The sequence below is a fragment of the Podospora anserina genome, chromosome 6 (assembly GCF_000226545.1).
Source record: "Podospora anserina S mat+ genomic DNA chromosome 6, supercontig 4".
Lineage (NCBI taxonomy): Eukaryota > Fungi > Ascomycota > Sordariomycetes > Sordariales > Podosporaceae > Podospora > Podospora anserina.
This window is the reverse complement of record NW_003613579.1, coordinates 511,627-530,457: the sequence shown is the minus strand read 5'-3', so window position 1 is coordinate 530,457 and position 18,831 is coordinate 511,627. Positions and strand designations below refer to the sequence as shown.

Below are 18,831 nucleotides of genomic sequence, written 5' to 3'. Positions count from 1 at the left end.
ACCAAGTGATCTTCTCCCCCACCTCCTTCCTAACCCTCCGCTCCTCCTCCACCCCCGCCAAAATCTCATCAATCGCCCTCTCCAACACCGCCCTCCGGGCATGAATCTGCACCCGTCCCAACCGATACCTCAGTTCAGCCCTCGCTCTCCTCTGCCCGCCCTCATTCTTGATCAGGAACTGCACCCGTGACTTTAAACTCTGAAACCTAGGGGTAAGGTTCACGTGGATGATCCTTTCCCTGACAGGCTCTGGCTTCGAGATGGGGAGCGGGGTGCGCGAGTTAACCACTGTTGACATGACGGGCTCCCGGGGGAGATTTTCGACGGTGATGCGGGGAGGGGGTTTTGATCCGGTTTGGGCGGAGGATTGCCTTCGGTTGGATTCTGGAGTGGGTTTCGCGGGTGAGTTGACGTTAAGGGGGTTTGGGTTTGGGTTAGGGATTGGGTTGGGGTGCAGAGGGGGGTTGGCTGTCCGATGAGGAGGAAGAAGAAGAGGTAACTTCCTCGTCGGGGGGTTGTCAACTCTGGCGAGGGCGACTGTCTCCTACGGCCGGTGTACCGGTCCCGATGGGAAGGATGTATTTCTGTTGAAGATGGGGAGGCCCTTTTGAAGACGCCGGGTTTTAATGGTGGTGGGTGTGGTGTGGGTGTTGCTGAAGAGTCTGTCTCGTAGAGGCGAGCGACCGAAGCTCTGATCGGGCGTGTGGCATCACGGTGGTGGTGGTTGTCAGAAGTTACAGGAAGGCTGGACTTGCTTTTGGACCACGACGACGACGACTTCTTCACAGAGCGAGATGACGAGGGGACTTGTCAAAAGACGCTTCATTGCGCATTGAAGAACCAATATCTATTGTTTTAGCTAACTGCTTCTCTGCATCACGTTGCTTGGTAGAGAATGGTGATGATGAAAATCACGAGACCTACTAGAACCTGTAGAGGCTTGATTCAGTGGATGAGGAGTAGCGGGAGTACCGCTCGGAGTCGGCCCAGTTAGGAGACACCCCAGGCGTTTCATCAATTGTCTGCTTCAAGCCGCGAACATTGTCAGCAATCTCGAGCAGGGAAACGAGAGCAGTAAGGAAACCATTAGTATGAGCTGGGAAAGGGGCCCGGTCAAGATTCCGAGGGTTAGGGTCGGACCCAGAATCACTAGGAGGCTTGTCGGGAAAACCGGGAGAGCTGGGGTTCTTCTCAGAGTTAGAGCCACCGTTGAGAGAACTGATGCCACCGGTGCTGTCACTTTTCTCGCTTCCCGCGGGGCTTGCAAAGTTGGAGCTGCCAACGCTGACAGAACCAATGCCACTGCTGCTGGTAGAAGAGTTCGGGTCTACCTGGGTTACTTTCTCTGTCTGAGTAGCCGGGACCTCTGTCTGAGTAACCGGGGGTGGTGTCTGAGGAACCGGGGGCACTTTTTGAGTAACAGGGGGCATTGGCCGGGAAACTGGGGGCTCTTTCTGAGTAACCGGGGGTTGACCCACCTGTTTCTCGGTGGGCGTTTTCTTAGGATTAGAAGGCGACTTTGGTGCGCGGCCATTCCTCGCCAATTTTCTAGGAGGCGATTCCAAGTCACGAGGTGTTTCGGTGGACGCCTTTCTCTTGGTGGGTGGATTCAGTTTGATCTCTTCTGTGCCTGGCGCCTTTGACGGTGTTACCTTGATCTCAGTGGTCACCGTGGTGTTGGTAACCGCGGTGCTGTTAACCGTAGGGGTGTCAACCGTAGGGTTAGTGACGGTTGTTTTAGTTGTCTTTCTTCGGGTTCGAGTCGATGCATACATGTCAAGAGAGACCAACTCCTCCCCAGACTCACGGGCCCTAGAGCGTGTCACACGGGTAGTGATAGGTGCCTGCACCTTCTTGACCTTGGAGGTGGTTTTGTGGTTTTTTTGAGCCTTGGGGGCCTTGGGGGCCTTGTTGTTATTCCTCTTGGGGGCCATTTTGCTGTTTAGGTAGTCGAAGATTGGTGGTAACGATGGGAAGAGCGATTGATAACGTGTCAGGGAAGAGTGTAATAGAAAATAACGGCTGCTCTCACCAGGAGAGTGTGGATGGAACGATAGGGTGTAGTAACAAATGAAATAGAGTGAAAGATGCCGAAGCGTTGGTGCTTGAGTGAGTGAGTCTCTTGGTCTACAGTCTTTTCTGAACAAGTTGGCGGGGGTTATTGTTCTGATTTATACCGAGTTCAAAGACTGGGCCTTCTTTGTTTCGTTGGTTGGCGGCAGCTCGTTTTGCCAGCCAGCCATCTACGGGCTGTTGTTGGCACAAAGAAACCGTGTGTTATTTTTGTCAGCGGTCAATTTCTGAGCACTCTCCCACCCATCCTCGAGGCGGGCATTGTGATCGACCACACGGCATTGTATTACCCGATCCTCTGCTTTCTTCTCACCCATACTTCTTTGTCCGAGGCATCGTTGGCGGCATCTCGTAGTTGTACCTCCCAGACCTTGAGCTTGTAGTTCCCCCTGTCTGCCCTTCCAGAGAACAGGTCGAAGGACCAGCCATGCTTTGGGCAGGTGATTCCCGCACTCAAGACAATGCCAAAGTCTTCAATATCAAAGGGCAGGCCTTGAGAAAGCGGGAAGGATGAATGTGGACATTGCTACAGTGTCTCGGTTAGAGAACTGATAAGCTTGAGAGTGGCCACTACTTACATGGTCGATAGCATGGAAGGTTCCCTTCCGTTTGAAAACCAAGACCTGGTCTGTCATGTCGCCAGCGGCTTCATTCTCCGGGATTGGAACTTCGTTTCCAGAGGAAGGATCATCTTTTGGTATATGGAAGACTTTGCATCCTGGTGCTGTGTCGGTGTTGCATGTTCGAGTGTGCGCCAAGGTGTGGGTGTCTTCCTCGTCAACGCCAAGATCGGGAAATGACGAGGCAAGGCCCACCTTGAACCATTGAGCTTCTGGCCTAGTAGGAGCTCGGAAAGCAGATAAAAAGTTCATTCCGTGTGGGATTTGGGGCTCTTTCCTGGTGTGTGCACGCGACTCAGTGTTGGCATAGGTTGGTTTCTGGTAAAAAGTGACTTGAGTTGTGAATCCACTCCAGCATGGCGCAGAACGAGCATGTGACCCGTCACGTGGGTCCCTGACCAGCTACAACTGATAGCCTCCTTCCCTCCTGTTCTTAAGAAACTATTGTTAGAAGCACGTGGCTGTCATCAAGAATGCCTTGTTTAAATCTGTCAAAGGACAGATCCACGCCAAAAAGACTCTTCCCAAAATAGTCAACAAAGATTGCACATGTGGTCCTGTGACAAAGCGAGTCCTCATCCACTGCCCGAACAATCCATAGCATGTACCGTTCTAGTATTTTCTCTTAACTATCGGGGATGCAAGCCAATATCGAACTAGTCATGGTTTTCTTCCTTCGCTTTTTCATTCCGCCTTTTTTTCTTCATCAAGTAACTCCCCTTTACCTGTGAAAACATGCTAATCACGTCACAGAATCCTTCTTTTTTATTTATTTACATTTTTCAGCAGGCTTACGATTGTTTCCATTACAAGGCGCCGGAAGTCTTCAACCACCCAATCAACGCCCCGACATAATTTCTACTCATCCAAGTCAAAAAGCGATCCACCAAAATGGACAACCTAAGACTCCTGGATGTATCCCAGCGTGAGCGCGGGCGCCTGCCCGATATTAACATGGACACCATAGTCAACGCCGACAACTTCGATCTAGCTCGCTACTACGTGGAAATCCACCCTCGCGATTACTGGATCCGCTTGGGAGACCACATCAGGATCCACACCCTTACCGGACTCGTCACCTTTCTCATCCTCTCCCTGTGCATCCCCGACGTGTTTTGGTTCGTCCTGTACTGGCTGCAGGTCCCATTCCTCGGGTTGAACGGAGCCAGTCTCGGCAGGTTATACGTGCCCCACAGAGCCACCTGGGACAATGAAGTCAACACACGGCAGTGGGGATGCTCGTTCTATGTGTTTAGTGCTAACAAGTGCGGATGGGAGGTTCTTTTCACCGCGGTGCTGATCTACCTGGGTGTGTATCCCATCACGTATTTTCTTGTGCCCGCTGGAATCGTCCAGAGCACCGCCATCATCATCGCGTCCAATCTTTGGTACTTTTGGAAGATCTGGGCGGCAGCCTGCCTGGTACTCTGGACTGCCCGCAGGGTCGTCCCGGTTGTTTGGCATGTTGGGAGCCTTGTCTGGATTATTTTCGACCACCAGCGTGAGTTCATGAAAGAGGCTCTCTGGAGGAGGAGGCATCTCGCCTGTCTTGCGCTCGTTATACTTCTGACTTTGTGTCCGAGCTGTCATGGGCGAGGGGGCCCACAGACTTGTGAGAAAAGGCCGGTGCTCATGATGGTTTCTGGTATTTAATCGCTGAACTGATTTACAAGGCCGGTGATAAGGTTAGAGATGGGGCTTCCGTCCCCCTGGATAGAGTTTTGGGTCAGGAAGTATTGTAGATTGACAGGTGACGCTTGATGTATAGATAAATGAGCTTAGTCTAGAACTGAGAATTAAAATGTTTTTTTTTTGGCATGATGAAAATTCTCACTGTAATATTGGTCTCTTCATGGCATTATTGTGTCTTGCCAGCACGCCTGGTGCCTATTTTCGTCGGAAGTTTGTGGTTCAGGAGAGCTGGCTAAACCATGGGAGGCCTCCAACAGGGAGTTTACTTGCTTGATAGGTTGGCTAGGTAGATTGCAGCACTGCCTTGGTCATTCAGTCCCTAGCAGTGAAATATTTCAAGATTTTTCAAGTTGGCCAGAAGTAAGGTAGCTGAGGTAATGAAGGATTTCTTGTCAACCTTCCTCTTACGGCTCACTGATCGTGAGCTTGATAGACGGAGCTGAGCCCGCCTTTCCGTCATGATACTTGATCTCTTTGATTTTGCTTATAGGGTAGCGTTGTTGGCGCAACCCCATTGTGGCTTTGCCATTGCCGAGGTGACACGGTTATGTACATCCATATGCACGAATCCTTGGTATCTGGCCGCGGACTTCTGTCGATATGATAACATGACTCTTTGACGCGTGGCCTTCTGTAGACTGAGGTTATGCCTGGGTAGGTAGTTCAAGCTGCGCTGGGAGGCAGTAGGAGTGCCCTCACTTACCAAGAGAATGAGATTTCATAAGCAACTACCCCCCTGTGGTTACACAGAAAGCTTGATTGTTTGACTGTGCATGGGGACTAATGATTCAGCAAGAGGAATAATATCTGCCGCGGGTAAATCGTGTGAACAACGTGGCAACCTCCCTTCGGATGCCGTTACGAGGGTCGCTTCTGGGTAAGGGGTTCCGTTGCACAGTGGCAGCGGTGGGGTTTGGTGACAATGCAAGTCAGCCGGGAAGAATGCCCCCTGGTCTGCCTCGCCGCACGCGCGAGTGGAACCGGAACCAACATGAGACGGGGATGGAATTAGACGGGCCGGTGCTTCTTGAGATTTCCCATCGATACATAAAAGTGAAGGTTGGTGTTGGTGTTGTGGGCGATGTGGGGTGAGGGGGGCTGTGTTTTCATGAGCTAGCGATTTTCATGGGCTGATGCAAGGGTCGAGTTCCTACCCAACGCCAATGGTAGCAAAAAAGAACCAATGCATAGGTCTGTCACATAGAATGAACCAATATTCGATATGTGCACATGCCCGAGCTGGAGAATTTGATTAGCAATAAGAATGACAATAATCTTGGATTCCATGTCGAAGTAGGTAGGAGGACAGTTTTTGTGTTATGTATCTGTCGATGACTTCGTGATGAGCAGGCAACAACCTTTCGTGGAATTCTGCTGACATGGCCATCCTATAGAGTCGCGCGAGATGAAGCTGGTAATGTCGATTCCCCTGAAACGTCGTGAAGATGGTAAGGTCAGTCAAGGTAACATTTGGACCTCGGCCCGCCCCAAGACTTAATTAACACGACAGCGGCAACCGATTGGATATCATTCCAGGAAGAAAATAAAGTTTGCGGCTCGAGTTCCAAACATTTGACCGTCAGCGGCGTTAATCTCGCCAGAAGTTGGTTTTGTCGTTGCCTAAGAAGTCTGACATGTACTTGAGATAAGTCGAGCACTTGAGTTGTTGGATTGTAGGAGGAGATGTCCGGGTCGGATACGGGTTACTCTTTTTGAACTCTGTGATGTCAGTACCGTGCAACAAAATGCGAGCTGAATGAGAGCAATAATAAGATAGATTCTCAGCTTAGGCTGTCAGCAAGGCAGAGTGTGTTCAATGAGATCGTTGCTTGACCAATCAACTCACATGGTTTCCTACCCTTGCTCCTTCCCAATCTGATTGCTTGGCATCTGGAGATGCAATTGTGCAATTCAGGTTTGGGTGTTGATGTTTGGCGGTGAAAGGGGGAAGTCCGTTCGTGTATATTCGCTCGGGTTGATGGCAAGAAAGTAAATCGTTGCCTGACATCTCTGGATACAGTCAGCAATCATGATGTTGGTCAACTTGGAATAGGTATTGTGATGTTCGGGAGTTGACGTTGACTTTAGGTCTGTTCAAAGGGACAATTAGCCCTGATAACCTGGCCAAGGTGCCACACGCTAGGGCAAACAGAGTTAAGCGCCAGCTTACTACAGCAATTTGCCCACCAAAGTGTTTGTCCCAAATGCTCACCCACCAAACATTGTACCACAGTCGGTATGTGACGTTCTTGACTCCATCTTGAAGCCCAATCTCACACCAACCCCGTTTCAGTAATGTGAGGTAGTACCACCCGGAGGTCATTCATCTAACCACGGATTATTGACACATGCATGCGGCCGCACCTCCGCTTCCCGTCCGCTCCTCGACTTGCAGGGCCAAGACCGCTAAAGCGACTAAGCCTCCTTACAACCTCCGCTCATGTGGTAATTGTATGGATTGGCCCGTGGTGTGATGGAGTTTCGATGCTGACATGGCGCTGATTGCAGATTGTACAGATCGCTTCGTTGTGTCCCGTTGGTGTAGGAAACGCTCGCTCTCACTCGTGCTGTCATTGGCTTCGAGCTTGACGCCGTGTGGTAGACAGCTCGACCGGCATTATGGCAGTTACCGGGCGATAGCTGAATGGTCATTGTTCAGACCACCTAGACACCGGTGACGGCGCCATGGTATGGAACAAAAGAACATCCCCCCACACTGTCTGTCCGCCCGGTCCCCAGTTCCAGACTCCTTGTCATGTCACAGGCACCAAGAAACGGGATGATGTGTGGAGTATTTCGACCCGAATCCACAACCACGTTCCGACCCAAAGTGGCTGTACCTGGCATATACTTTGATCTTGCTCAGGATCACGACTTATCTCAGCCCCCTGATACGACAAGTACGTCCCATACCCATCCATTGCCGGAAGCTATTGGCACACCCTAGATGATGTGGTGCAACCGTACCCACCAGGCTTCCGCATTTACCTCCTCATGGCGGCAAGGTTTGTGACGTTCGTCTTATCCAACCCGACATGCCGAGCACAGCAGTACCTCTTGGTAACCCGGACCCTGGATTCGGAATCACAAAGCCACCATCTTGGCACCGTACAATTTTGGGTCTGTTTTCCTCAAATTGGACTCGATGTCCCCCCCTTATCGAGAGGTTGGGTGTGTGGACAGGTGATCCGAAGACCTACTCATTCTCTTCGATCCCAGATCATCGAATATCCATCATGTCTTCCTCTAAGAGAACTGGCATGTTCAAGGTCAAGACTCCGTGGTCTACTGGGGATAGTAATGTGCCAGAAGGGTGGGTTGAACTCTCGCTATCGCTTGCATGGCCGAAACTGATCTAGCTTACTCGCAACACAGTTCTGGTCCCCAGTCTTTTGTCTTCAGCCTGGACCACCGGCCACGAGCCACAAGGACAAGCGTACCGAAAGTGCGCTCCGGTTGTGTTACATGTGGGTCACTAGTCTCGAAATACTGCATAGACGAGAGGCCTATTACTGACTGAGAGTTGCTGCTGCAGGCAAGTAGGTCATCACTCGGCAGCCTGTTTGTTCCAACACACCATGGGCGCCATATTGACAACGGTGTGCCTTTTAGGAGACGACATGTGAAATGCGACGAGGCCAAGCCTGCATGCCAGCGATGCTTGAAATGGCAAGGATTCTGTGATGGGTACAAGACAGCCGAACTGGCGCCCCCGAGAGACGACAAACGACGGCGGCTGTCTTCCCCATCAGCCCGGTCTGAGAAGAGCGATTCGGGGCTTCCCGACAATTTCGAGGCACTGCAGCTGAGCGACCAGTATGGCGCGGGAGAAAACTCCTCACAGGAGTCTTCCCAAAACAATGAATCTGACGAGCACTGGGAGACATTTTATTGTGACTGTTGGTCCAGTCTGGCCAATAATCTCGGGGGAGGCTGGTTCTCCTCTCGGTTGTTCACCCAAACAATCCCACAGATAAGCCAACTTGAACCGGCCATTCGGTATGCTCTCATGGCCATTGGTGCTCTTGCCTGCTCGCTTTTTCCAAACATTGTTCCAGCAGGGCCCTCAGGAGGGGACGGCAACGATTATCACTACAACGCGGCCCTCACGCACTACGGACAAGCAATCCGACTGATCCGACTTCAACAGGAGCCAAACTCTGCTTCTACTCTACGTGTGGCAGTTGTTGCTTGCATTCTCTTTGCGTGCTTCGAGATTCTGCATGGGAGCCACGGAGCTGCCGTCAATCATATCAGTTTTGGCAGTCTCATGCTCTCAGGGCAAGCAAGCGTGGGCCAGCTCGAACTAGAAGACGAGATTCTGCAAGCATTTGAGAGGATGGAATGGTCTGCTTGGTCTATCGGCCTCATGACTGGCTCAGTTCAAGTACCCATCGAAATCAACAGCAGGCTTTCACTAGACGACATGCCCACCAAGTTCTCCGGGCTCGGGGAGGCCAGAAGATGGTGGGACGCGATCCAGCACTGGACATTGTACTTCAGCCAAGCCATGGCTGGGCCAACATACGCGGATGGAGACTTTCTGCCCGGGATCAAGACCATGCAATCACAGTGTCTTGGAATGTTAGAACGGTGGAATGACATGTTTTGGCCGCTTTACAATCCGGCAAGCTCTCCTCGAAAGGGGTCATCCTATCTTCAGGCGACGTCTCTGCTTCTCCAGTCTATCGTGCTTCACGCCTACATCAACACTTGTGGCTTTCAAGACCACTACGGCACTGAACAGATCACATCGCAGTTCAAAGAAATGGTGCGCCTCTCTGGAGTCCTCTTGGCCAACCAACCAGTCTCCAAAGGATGTAGCGAAATATTCACCTTGGACAGCGGGCCGACTTGCGCTCTCTACATTGCGGCAACCAAATGCTTGGATCCCACCGTCCGAGCAGACGCCACCGCCTTGCTCACACAATACCCACGACGAGACGGCTTCTGGGACAGTCGAGCAGCTCTCGGGATCCTCGGCCAGGACCTTTCATCAAGCGGTGAATATGGCGGTGCTATTGATCCAGCACTTCAGTACCTCGACCAATGAAGCGGTTTGCTTACCCAATCAGCCGAAAGAAGATATTTTTGTGACGACGTTGGGGGAAGATTCTTACCGACCGCCCTGCTCATGTCAGACGGGAGCCCTATGCTGCAGCCCCGTCAGCACTCAGGATAATTACCCTAGACGCAACGTGTCATTGTTGGGGGATTGCTTGTAGATACATTTTGATACCATAGATGTTTTTTGGACAGTTTTGTTTCGTAATCGACCTTGCATATTGCCATATTTTCGCGGCTGACCAAGCCAATATATTCGAAAGCTTGTTTTCCTACGGGTGACAAGGGGACAGATCTTTGTCCGAGGTGTGGGATCTTGTTGTATTGGCGGAAGTACAAGGTTCTTTGCGGCAGTATGCAAGTGTCATAGCTCAGATAGATCATAGGGGTTGGATCAAGATCACAAGCAAGGAAACAACCTGATTCAGGGTTAGGGTACCTATAAACCCCTTTTCCCTAGTGGCTTGGCGGTCCAGCCTTGTGGGCCCCAGGCGACGTCAGTGACCCGCGTTTTCACTTTACGCGACACGCCGACTTTCGATGGCAGTTCAGCTAATTCCCAACCGCCAGAGCTCTCGAATTGCGACTAAAATCATATAACAACCAAAATACGACATGAAGAGGTGACACTATATACCACAGTACTTTCCGAATCCCACGATACCCACCAGCAACTCCCGCCCCCCCATCAACTATTCACAATGGCTCTCCCTCTACCATTAGGCCTTACCCATTCCGAGGTCGCCTTCGTCGCCGAAATGGAGCTCGTCACAGTGGTTCCTAGACAACGATTAGAAAGCATCGATCTGCTGTCGGTATGTTTCCCACCGCCACCACCTCTCCCTTTTCCCCGCCTGGTCTAACATCTCGTCCACCGCAGGGCAAAACCCCCCCCCTCCGCCCACCCCACCGAGCCGACCTCCCCCTCTGGCTAGCCCTCCTCCTCAAAAAGCAGCGCCGCGCCAACATCGTCCCCCCACCATGGCTGCACCCCGCCTCCCTAGCCGACATTGTCCACCGCGAGACGAAAGTGCACCCTCACGCTTTCTCGGAGCCAATGCCTACCGCTTCACGAGCGAGACAGTCACAACCTGGTTATGCGGGGAGGATAGGTGGGGGTGACAGCAGCGAAGTAATATTAAGCCCGCCGTTTCGGAATAATTGTACCAGCGCCGCGCCGGCGGGGTATTTGCCGTACCACTGGTTGGAGGTTGCCGAGGCGCTTATAACGCACGCGAGCGATGATTTGGGGGGGAATACCAGTGAGATTAGGGGGTTGTTACGGGATTTGGTGGAGGTCAGGGCGGCGAAGATGAGAGATTCGGCGGAGACGCTGGGGGCGGAAGGACAAGGGGGTGTGGTTAGTCTGCGTGGCGTGGGAGCGATGGAGTTGGCAGAGAATAGGGGGTTTGTCTTGGGGGTTGTGGATGGGGTGAGGAAGATTGGTGGTGCGGTCGAGACGGCGAGACGAGAAAAAGAGGAAGAGATGGATCTGGGTGGGGGAGATGGGGGCAGGGGTGGTTATGGTGGGGATGGGGATAGTGATGATGATATGGGGATCTAAATACCCGAATGGAAGGCATGAGTGCGCGAGGGATGGTCTATTCCTGTCCATGTCTACGGTTTAACACCCTATCGTGTCAAAAAGCCCAAGCATCCAGCCACCGACTCATCATCTCCCCGGTCACAGCTGCCATCTTCCCCATCGTCTGGCTTGTCTTCTTCGCCTTGTCTGTCTGAAAGATGACCGGACCCTGTCTCTCGTCTCTCCACCCCTCAAAGAACTCCTTCAGCTTCAAGGCCGGGTACCGTTCTGCGTCGTTCTTTTCCCCCAAAGCATCCAACCACTCTGCTACCCCCACCACCTTTAGCTCCCCCCTCTCAGTCTTGCCTGCATACTCCTGCACGGCGCCAACCATCGTCCCCTCCCAATCAGCACAGGAGGGGTTGACAACATTGTAACACTCCCTCCCCTTCCCACTGCCCCCCAACCCCAGCTCCACAATCGCCTTAGCGGCAAGATCAACGGGTATCCAATCCACTGCTTTTTGGTTCCCCCCCAAGGTGGACGGGATCATCCCCATGTTGAGGGATGTCTGCACCAAGCTAGGAACCCACTCGTGTTTATTCCACCGTCTCCCTTTACCATCTGCCCTCCCAGCAAGCTGCCCTACCCTCAGAATTGTGCTCGGGATGGGGGAGTTGGCCAGGACACAGGAGGCGAGGTGTTTGGACTCGGCGTACCCTGTCGACAAGGGGAGGTTGTGGTCTTGGGTGAAGTTTTCCGGGACAGGTGAGGTCCCCGCCATGGCGGTGGCGATGGAGGAGATGAAGACGAATTTTGCTGGGTTGAGGGCCATGAGATTGGCTGTGCCGGAGATGGAAGGGAGGAAGGAGTCGAAGGGGAGGTTGAAGTTAACGGGCCAAGCGGAGTGGATTAGCAGTTGGGGGTGTTTGAGGGTGTTGTAGGTTTTGGATGAGAGGCCGAGGGTAGGGTGGAGGAGGTCGGTTTGGAGGTATGTAACTTGGGAGGTGTTAGGGGAGATGGGTTTGGAGCGGTTGAGACAGTAGATGTGGGTTATGGTTGGGTTGGCCAGGAGGGAGGAGAGGAGGGAGGAGCCGAGGGTGCCGGTTGTGCCGGTGAGGATGACTTTGAAGCCTTTGGGTTCGGTGTGGGAAGGACGGGGGAGGCGGAGGGAGGGGGTGTATTCTTTGATGAGCGCGTCGAATTTGTCTGCTCTTGACGTGTTGGTGGTGGCGGTGGCTGGGGCAGAGCAGAGAGCGCGGTGAAGTTGGCTGATGCTGGGGTTCTCGTAGACCAGACGGAGCGAGAATTTGCCTTGCAGGCTGGATTGGACGGTGCTTTTGAGGGTGAGGATGAGCTGAAGGACTTGAAGGGAGTCGAAGCCAAGGGCGAACAGGTTGGTGTCGTCTGTAACGTCTCCGCGTCGCTTGATCACGCTGTTGACCGCATCCCGAATTTGAGCCAAGATCATGGTCTCGTCCAACACAACCTCAGCTGCAACCCCATTGATAACCATCGCACTGGCATACATCTCTTCAATCTCGGCCTGATAAGCCACATACGTATTCCTCCTCATCACCGTCCCCTTCGGCGTCCTCTCAAACGGCTTGTCTTGTCGCGCGACCCTCACCATCGACTTCCACACCCTCGCATGAGCTGGGTACTGCTCATTCGCCTCCTCAACCCTTTCCCAAATCCTCTCAACCACCTCCTCCACCCCCAAACTCACATCATGTACCTCCACAATCAGTCCCGTCTGGAACCGCCCACTCCCCACCATCACCGCCCCTTTCACGATCGAATGCCCCTCCACCATCTTCTCAAACGTCACCGGATTCAGCTTCTCCCCATTACTCAGCACAATAACATCATCCACCCGTCCCACATACCTCCACAAATTTTCTTTCAGCGGATGGCGCTCAAACAAGTCGTTCGTCCGCCACTCTTCCGACTCGGGAAAGTTATAAAACACAAACTGGAACCTCCCCTCCTCCCCTCCCAACCGCTTAATCACCAACTCGGCAGTATTCTTGTCTCCACCAACCCCCTCCATGACAACCCCCGCCGCAGGATTCCACTCGAAATACTCCCAATCCCTCGGGTCCAGCGGTGCATACCCGGTCGCGTTCCAAATCTCGGTCGTGCCGATCCCGTTCACCAGCGTGATACGAGGGGAGAGTTCCTCCCCAATGACATCGCCGCATGACCTGGCTAGTGGTGCGCCGCCGGAGTAGATACACTCGATATCTGACGCCCTCAGGGTCTCAATCCCGTGAGGCAAACTGCAGATATCTTCCAGAATAGAAGGGGTGCAGACCATGCCTGTCGGGCGGGTGGTTTTCACTGCGTGGAGCATCAGCTCTGCTGTTGGGGGGGTGCTGGGTGGGAGGAGGACGAGAGGGCGGCGGTAGTGGAGGGATCGAACGAGGAGGTTTATGCCAAAGGCGTGGAAGAAGGGGGGCATGGAGAGGATGAGGGGGGTGGTGTAGAGCGGGTCGTGGGTGTTTAGACGGCCGGCGGGGGTGGGGAGGGTGGCGAGTAGTCTGCCGGCGGTGGTGAGGACGCCGGCTTTGAGGGGGATGGGCTTGGGGAGGCCGGTGGTGCCGCTTGAGTGGAGGATCATGACTGTCTCGTGGTCGGGGGTCGTATCATTGCATTTGCTCTGGTACGGGGTGGGGTTGGTGGTGGTCTCGAGAAGGTGTTCCAGGTCTGGGATGCGGAGGACGCTGAGATGGCCGAGCTTTTGACCGATTTCAGAAGCTTGGTCGGAGAGCTCTTGGCTGTGAAGAAGTTTGGTGCAGCGGGTAGGGGTTATGAGAGCGCAGTGGCCCTCAACGGAGTTTCTGGGCGATAATAGAAGGCTCTGCTATTTGTTAGAGTTGGTCGCGGTAACCTCACATGGTGTTACCAACCTTGTGCCCGGTCTTCAACGCCGCCAGGATGACTATGGGGTATCGAATGTCGTTGATGCCCGTGTAGGCAAGGGAGTCGTCCCGGCCCAAGCCAGCCGGGCCCAAGTGTTTGTCGATCCAGTGAGCTAGCCTGTCTACCGCTTGGCCGAGCTGCTGGAAGGTAAAGTTTTGCCATGTGATCTCTTCAATCTTGGTCGGTGATGATGGGATCTTGACCCAGGTATCGTGAGGGACCTCAGCGGCGAGCTCGTCGACAACATATGTGAGAGAGGACATTGCAAGGTAGATGGGGAGCTTGCAAACGAGACAAGATATGAAGTTGTGAAGTGATGTGATTTTTCGATGGATATAGCGATGAATTCTTGAAGCCGACAGGATCTACAACGTTTGTCTCGGTGTGAACGGCCCGGTAACCCAAGACATGATGACATCCATCTCAGACAAACACTGTGATATTTATCGGTTCCCATTCTCTCCCTATGTTTCATGTTTCACCGCCGGAGCTGTAGATGCTTGGCACGCAAAACTCCCCACTCGGTCAACGATGAGGTAGACTGGCTGAGCAAGCAAGGCTGTGCTCTGCCTCTCTTGTGCTTGAGGGTTGAGGTTACAGGAGTTGTTGGCCTTACTCACCCGACAGATTCAAATGCCGTCACCTCAGACGTGGCGTCGGCACCCCCGATGGTTTCCCGCGCTGCATCGGCACCTCCCGTAGTGGGTACAGATTAACGGAAAATCAGCCCAATAGGGTTATCTCCCGGGACGAAAAGTATGATGTCGGGCCTTTTTATCAGCTATGGTCGGGAGTGTAGATTTCGTGGTAGCAAAGGAACCGAACAGCGACATGGATTTGTTAAGAGGGGGCTGGCCGTTTGAATGTAGTATCCAAGGCCACGATGATCATCAGCGTTCCCGGTGGGACGGAGGCTTCCGGGGCATCGTGTTGTCGTTTTGTAGGCCGGTATTTCTATTCCACCACCTATAGTTGATTTGCAACTCTATTATCCAACATCGCCGAAGTTAGAACCAGACAGACCCCTTTCTTCAAACAACCGCCTACAACAAGACCCCCATTAGTCCCCTCATTACTTCCCCGTGAACCCTGACAGCATTCAAATAGCGGAGGCGGACCCCATTTTAAAAACAAACAAACCCCCTATTATTCTCAGAAATACCGACTGCATATTCAAACCTCATCGATAGAGTGATACTTGGGACACCCACTGTTCAGACCGACCTTGCGGTATTCTCACAAAAGGGGAAAAAAACTGAGATCAGCAAAAAATCATGATATATTTGTTTCTTAGAGAATCATATCGTCTCTATTATACCCGGTACGAAAATTCCCCAAACGCCAAAGCAATACCCCTGAAATCGTATTCGGGATGGCTGGACTTTCACTTGCCCACTGCCTGCCCCAGACACGAGTTCTCAGACGAGAACAAACAGACGTGGCAGTCCACCGCCCGGATCAAGAACGCAGCGCTCACACCTCACCTCTCGTCATTTTCATGTCGTTTACCAGTTTTTAAACTCCTACCAATGCATGATGAATTATCCGCCAACCCGCATATTTAGACGGGGGCGTGAGTGAAAAGATACGATACGGATTCGCCTACACAGGTCAGTACAGAGCACAGGGAGCGGAGAGATATGGCAGTTACCATTGTGAGTACGACGGATGGCCTCGGCAACGGTCGGGCTGATGTCGATAACACGAAGCTTGGGGCACCTCTGCACCTTGTCGCCGAGTGGCACAGTGTTGGTGACCACCAGGGCGGTGAGGACGCTTCCATTCAAGGTCTCAATGGCATTGCCAGACAGAATACCGTGGGTAACAAGGGCCAGCACCGACTTGGCGCCGTTCTCCTTGAGCACCGCGGCAGCCTTGACCAGAGTGCCGCAGGTATCAGCCATGTCGTCAACGAGAATGGCAACCTTGTCCTCAACGTTGCCGACAAGGACCATGCGACCGACAACGTTTGGCCGGGGGCGCTCCTTGTGGATGAGAGCGAAAGCGGTGTTGAGGTGATCGGCAATCGAGGTAGCGCGCTTGGCACCGCCGGCATCGGGTGACACAATGACGCAGTCTTCTGGGTTGAAGTTTTCCCTGATGTAGCGGAGGAAAGAGGGCTCGGCGTAGAGGTTGTCGACTGGGACACTGAAGAAGCCCTGGATCTGAGAAGCGTGGAGGTCGACCGTCACGATGTCTGTATCTGTCAGCATTGCGCCGCGAGATTGAGCGCGGCTCTCTTACGGTTCGCGCCAGCTGTCTGGAGCATGTTGGCGACCAATCTGGCGCTGATGGGAGCTCTGGACTTGTCCTTCTTGTCCTGACGAGCATAGGGAAAGTTGGGACTGCAATGGTCAGTCAGCGCCCGTATCCGTCATGGTGGGAATTGGCGCGATCTGTTTGAAAGCTCTTACATAACAGCTGTTATCCTCCTCGCACTGCGCGCAAAGCCACAAGGTCAGCAAACGTGCAGTTCACTCGGTGATGGTCATGTCGTTGCCCACCTAGCAGTTCTGCAGGCCGAGATCATGATCAACAGCTCCATCAAGCCCTCGTTCACGTCGCCGGTAGCGGTGGACTGCACAATGAAGACATCCTCGTCGCGGACCGACTCGCCGACAGTGAAGGAGGTTTCCTGGTTGGAGTAGTTGAGGGAGATGGTCCTCGCCACCTGAATGCCGAGTCTGTGTAAGTGAATCAGCAAAAGCGCGCTCTACTATTCCGTCCGTGTTCTCGTTCTCGTTCTCTCTCTCGTCTGTCTGTCTCGCTGTCCGGAGGGGAGTTCGTACCGCTTCGCAATCTTGTCGCTCAGCTCGGGGTGGCTGCGGCCACTGATCAGCTTGATCTCGTTCGCCATTTCTGCCGACATGATGAAGAAGAAGAATCAAGAGGGGCCTGTCTGCGTCAGACAAGACCCGAACAAATCGTCAAGTTTTTTTTTTTTTTTGGTCTGCAGGTTGCGCTGTTAGCGGGGAACATCGGCTGCGGGGCGAAGTGTGCTGCGAGAATGTACAGGTGCCAAGAGGGCAACGGTGACCGGGGTTGCTCTTACGTACCTGAACGACGGAGAGGTTGGTGGTGATGGGAAAAGGAAAAGCGAAAGTGTGTCGTCAGGAAGCCAGTGAATAGTCTATAAGCTCTGCTGCGGGTGTCGGAATGGGTAAAGGGCCCATGGCGGTCGAAAGAGAAAAAGTTGAAAGAAACAATGGATACAGTGGAGATGGGTCCAGCCCGAGCTTCCCCAGGTACCTTGCCATCCGTACTCCACTAAGCCGAGCATCCTGTCTTATCGATAGCCGGCTCCTTTGCCGCACGTGAGCCCTACTGTTTTCATCAGCTGTTCTGTCATATCAAGCAAGTGAATCATCAAGCAAGTGAATCACCAACGCCCCGGGGGGATACTATCGCATATAAACGGACACTTGATCTACGAAGCCCTCAACTCATCATCATGCAAATTCCCACCAAACACTGACCCTACGGTGATGAATCACCGGCCATCATGGTGCAAACTTTGTTCGACGGCTGGAAACCTTCTGTTACACGGCGTTCTGGGAGAACCCACATGAACCTTACACAGGGACGTGAACCACGAGCCAAAGCAAAGAGTACCAATTTCATTTTCCAACGGAACGTTCGCCGATTATCCGTCAAGGCCTCCAAGAGTTCTTTGACCATCTCAAGTTTCAACTCCCCTGTTGAGGGGCGGAAAGCAACCTTGGAATACCCCTGGCACCCTCGGCTGTGTTATCAAGGTGCCTACACAACCCAATGTCCTGTATTCCTTACCACTGTTTAACCATACCAAACGCCTTGCTTATATCGACATACGCAGCATAACCCGTAAACAAAGCTTACTCTCACTCAATGATGAACCCCCTCTTGGCCGTCTCATCAGCCTTCTCCTTCTTCGGTGGCTCACCATCTCCACCCGCAACCCCATCCAGCACCTCCTCCCCAGTGGGACCGCTAACCTTGACCCCCTTCAAGTCTTCATCCTCCTCTTCCACTTTAGCCATCTCACTACTGTCATTGGAAGGTGCAATCGTATACTCCTGGCTCTTGACACTGCTAGCCTTACTAACACTCGCACTCTCGGGATCCTCCACCCGCAACCCAAGTGTCTTTTGCGCAGTCGGGTTCTCCGTTCCGTCACCCTTCCAGTCCGCTGCCTTCATTTCCGGCACAGGGCTGCCCTCTCCAGGCTCATGAATAACTACTCCTGGCGCTTCACCACCCTCTCCAATATCGCTGACGGCCGCAGTCCTCCAAACAACAGAAATCCTGTCGCAAGCTCTTGTTCCGCGCTGACTTGAGCCCTTGATGCCGTCCATCTTGTCCCAGTCAATCGTGAAGACTCCGCTATCGTCCGGTTTACCGCCTTGCTCGGGACCGTTGCCCTCGAAGAATGTGTTGAACCAGACATGGGCGACAGCCGTGACCATGGTTAACCCAATGCTCCCCGGTGCCTTGTTTCTTCGCTCGACCGAGATGTTGACGTCGCTGTTGGGTATCCGGATCGGTTTTGCAGGCTTAAAGATGACTGCTTGCCCGCCCGGTTCTGACGGGTCAGCAAACGAGAAGGTGCCTGCATTCTGTAGACTGGTTGTCGACTGTGACCGTGACTCTGTCTTGGCCGGAAGTGAGGTCCGGTCACCATCCGCCTTTGCAGCAGCCCCCTCAGGCTGGAGAGCAATCGTCTTGCTCTTCTGCTTCTGCGACGCGCCCGTCGCCAACTTGTCAAGACTGGTCGTCGAAGATGCCGCTGATGTGTCCTTTTTCCTGACAGATAACTTCTTCTTCAGCCCCTCCTTCAACCTCTTGGACGAACTCCTCGACAAACTCCTCCCATCACCATCCCCAACCACCCCCGTCTTGACTCCCTCCTCCGCCACCTCCTCCTGCTTCACCCCCCCATACATATCCCACATA

At 53.1% G+C, this 18,831-nt stretch overlaps 8 protein-coding genes across 8 annotated transcripts; 2 read left to right on the top strand and 6 right to left on the bottom strand.

Annotated features, from left to right (window-relative positions):
- Positions 1-923: 923 nt before the first annotated feature.
- PODANS_6_9793 (uncharacterized protein) lies at positions 924-1,934 on the bottom strand (the record flags this gene model as incomplete). The annotated part of the gene is made up of 1 exon (XM_003437348.1): positions 924-1,934. One exon carries the CDS (start codon positions 1,932-1,934, stop codon positions 924-926), a length of 1,011 nt encoding a protein of 336 aa, XP_003437396.1.
- Positions 1,935-2,243: 309 nt separating this feature from the next.
- On the bottom strand, positions 2,244-2,945 carry PODANS_6_9790 (uncharacterized protein; the record flags this gene model as incomplete). Its single annotated transcript, XM_003437347.1, has 2 exons — positions 2,244-2,544; positions 2,623-2,945. 2 exons carry the CDS (start codon positions 2,943-2,945, stop codon positions 2,244-2,246), a joined length of 624 nt encoding a protein of 207 aa, XP_003437395.1.
- A 770-nt stretch (positions 2,946-3,715) lies between these two features.
- On the bottom strand, positions 3,716-4,283 carry PODANS_6_9785 (uncharacterized protein; the record flags this gene model as incomplete). The annotated part of the gene is made up of 2 exons (XM_003437346.1): positions 3,716-3,895; positions 3,957-4,283. The coding sequence occupies 2 exons, from the start codon at positions 4,281-4,283 to the stop codon at positions 3,716-3,718; spliced, it is 507 nt and encodes a 168-aa protein (XP_003437394.1).
- A 4,111-nt stretch (positions 4,284-8,394) lies between these two features.
- On the top strand, positions 8,395-9,438 carry PODANS_6_9780 (uncharacterized protein; the record flags this gene model as incomplete). Its single annotated transcript, XM_003437345.1, has 1 exon — positions 8,395-9,438. One exon carries the CDS (start codon positions 8,395-8,397, stop codon positions 9,436-9,438), a length of 1,044 nt encoding a protein of 347 aa, XP_003437393.1.
- Positions 9,439-10,266: 828 nt separating this feature from the next.
- Positions 10,267-11,013, top strand: PODANS_6_9770 (uncharacterized protein; the record flags this gene model as incomplete). Its single annotated transcript, XM_003437344.1, has 1 exon — positions 10,267-11,013. One exon carries the CDS (start codon positions 10,267-10,269, stop codon positions 11,011-11,013), a length of 747 nt encoding a protein of 248 aa, XP_003437392.1.
- A 76-nt stretch (positions 11,014-11,089) lies between these two features.
- PODANS_6_9760 (uncharacterized protein) lies at positions 11,090-14,162 on the bottom strand (the record flags this gene model as incomplete). The annotated part of the gene is made up of 2 exons (XM_003437343.1): positions 11,090-13,840; positions 13,887-14,162. The coding sequence occupies 2 exons, from the start codon at positions 14,160-14,162 to the stop codon at positions 11,090-11,092; spliced, it is 3,027 nt and encodes a 1,008-aa protein (XP_003437391.1).
- Positions 14,163-15,460: 1,298 nt separating this feature from the next.
- On the bottom strand, positions 15,461-16,826 carry PODANS_6_9750 (uncharacterized protein; the record flags this gene model as incomplete). The annotated part of the gene is made up of 6 exons (XM_003437342.1): positions 15,461-15,501; positions 15,551-16,096; positions 16,144-16,219; positions 16,314-16,320; positions 16,404-16,570; positions 16,689-16,826. Coding segments are annotated over 6 exons (975 nt in total), but the record flags the coding sequence as incomplete, so codon positions are not given.
- A 933-nt stretch (positions 16,827-17,759) lies between these two features.
- On the bottom strand, positions 17,760-18,830 carry PODANS_6_9740 (uncharacterized protein; the record flags this gene model as incomplete). The annotated part of the gene is made up of 1 exon (XM_003437341.1): positions 17,760-18,830. One exon carries the CDS (start codon positions 18,828-18,830, stop codon positions 17,760-17,762), a length of 1,071 nt encoding a protein of 356 aa, XP_003437389.1.
- Position 18,831: the final 1 nt, after the last annotated feature.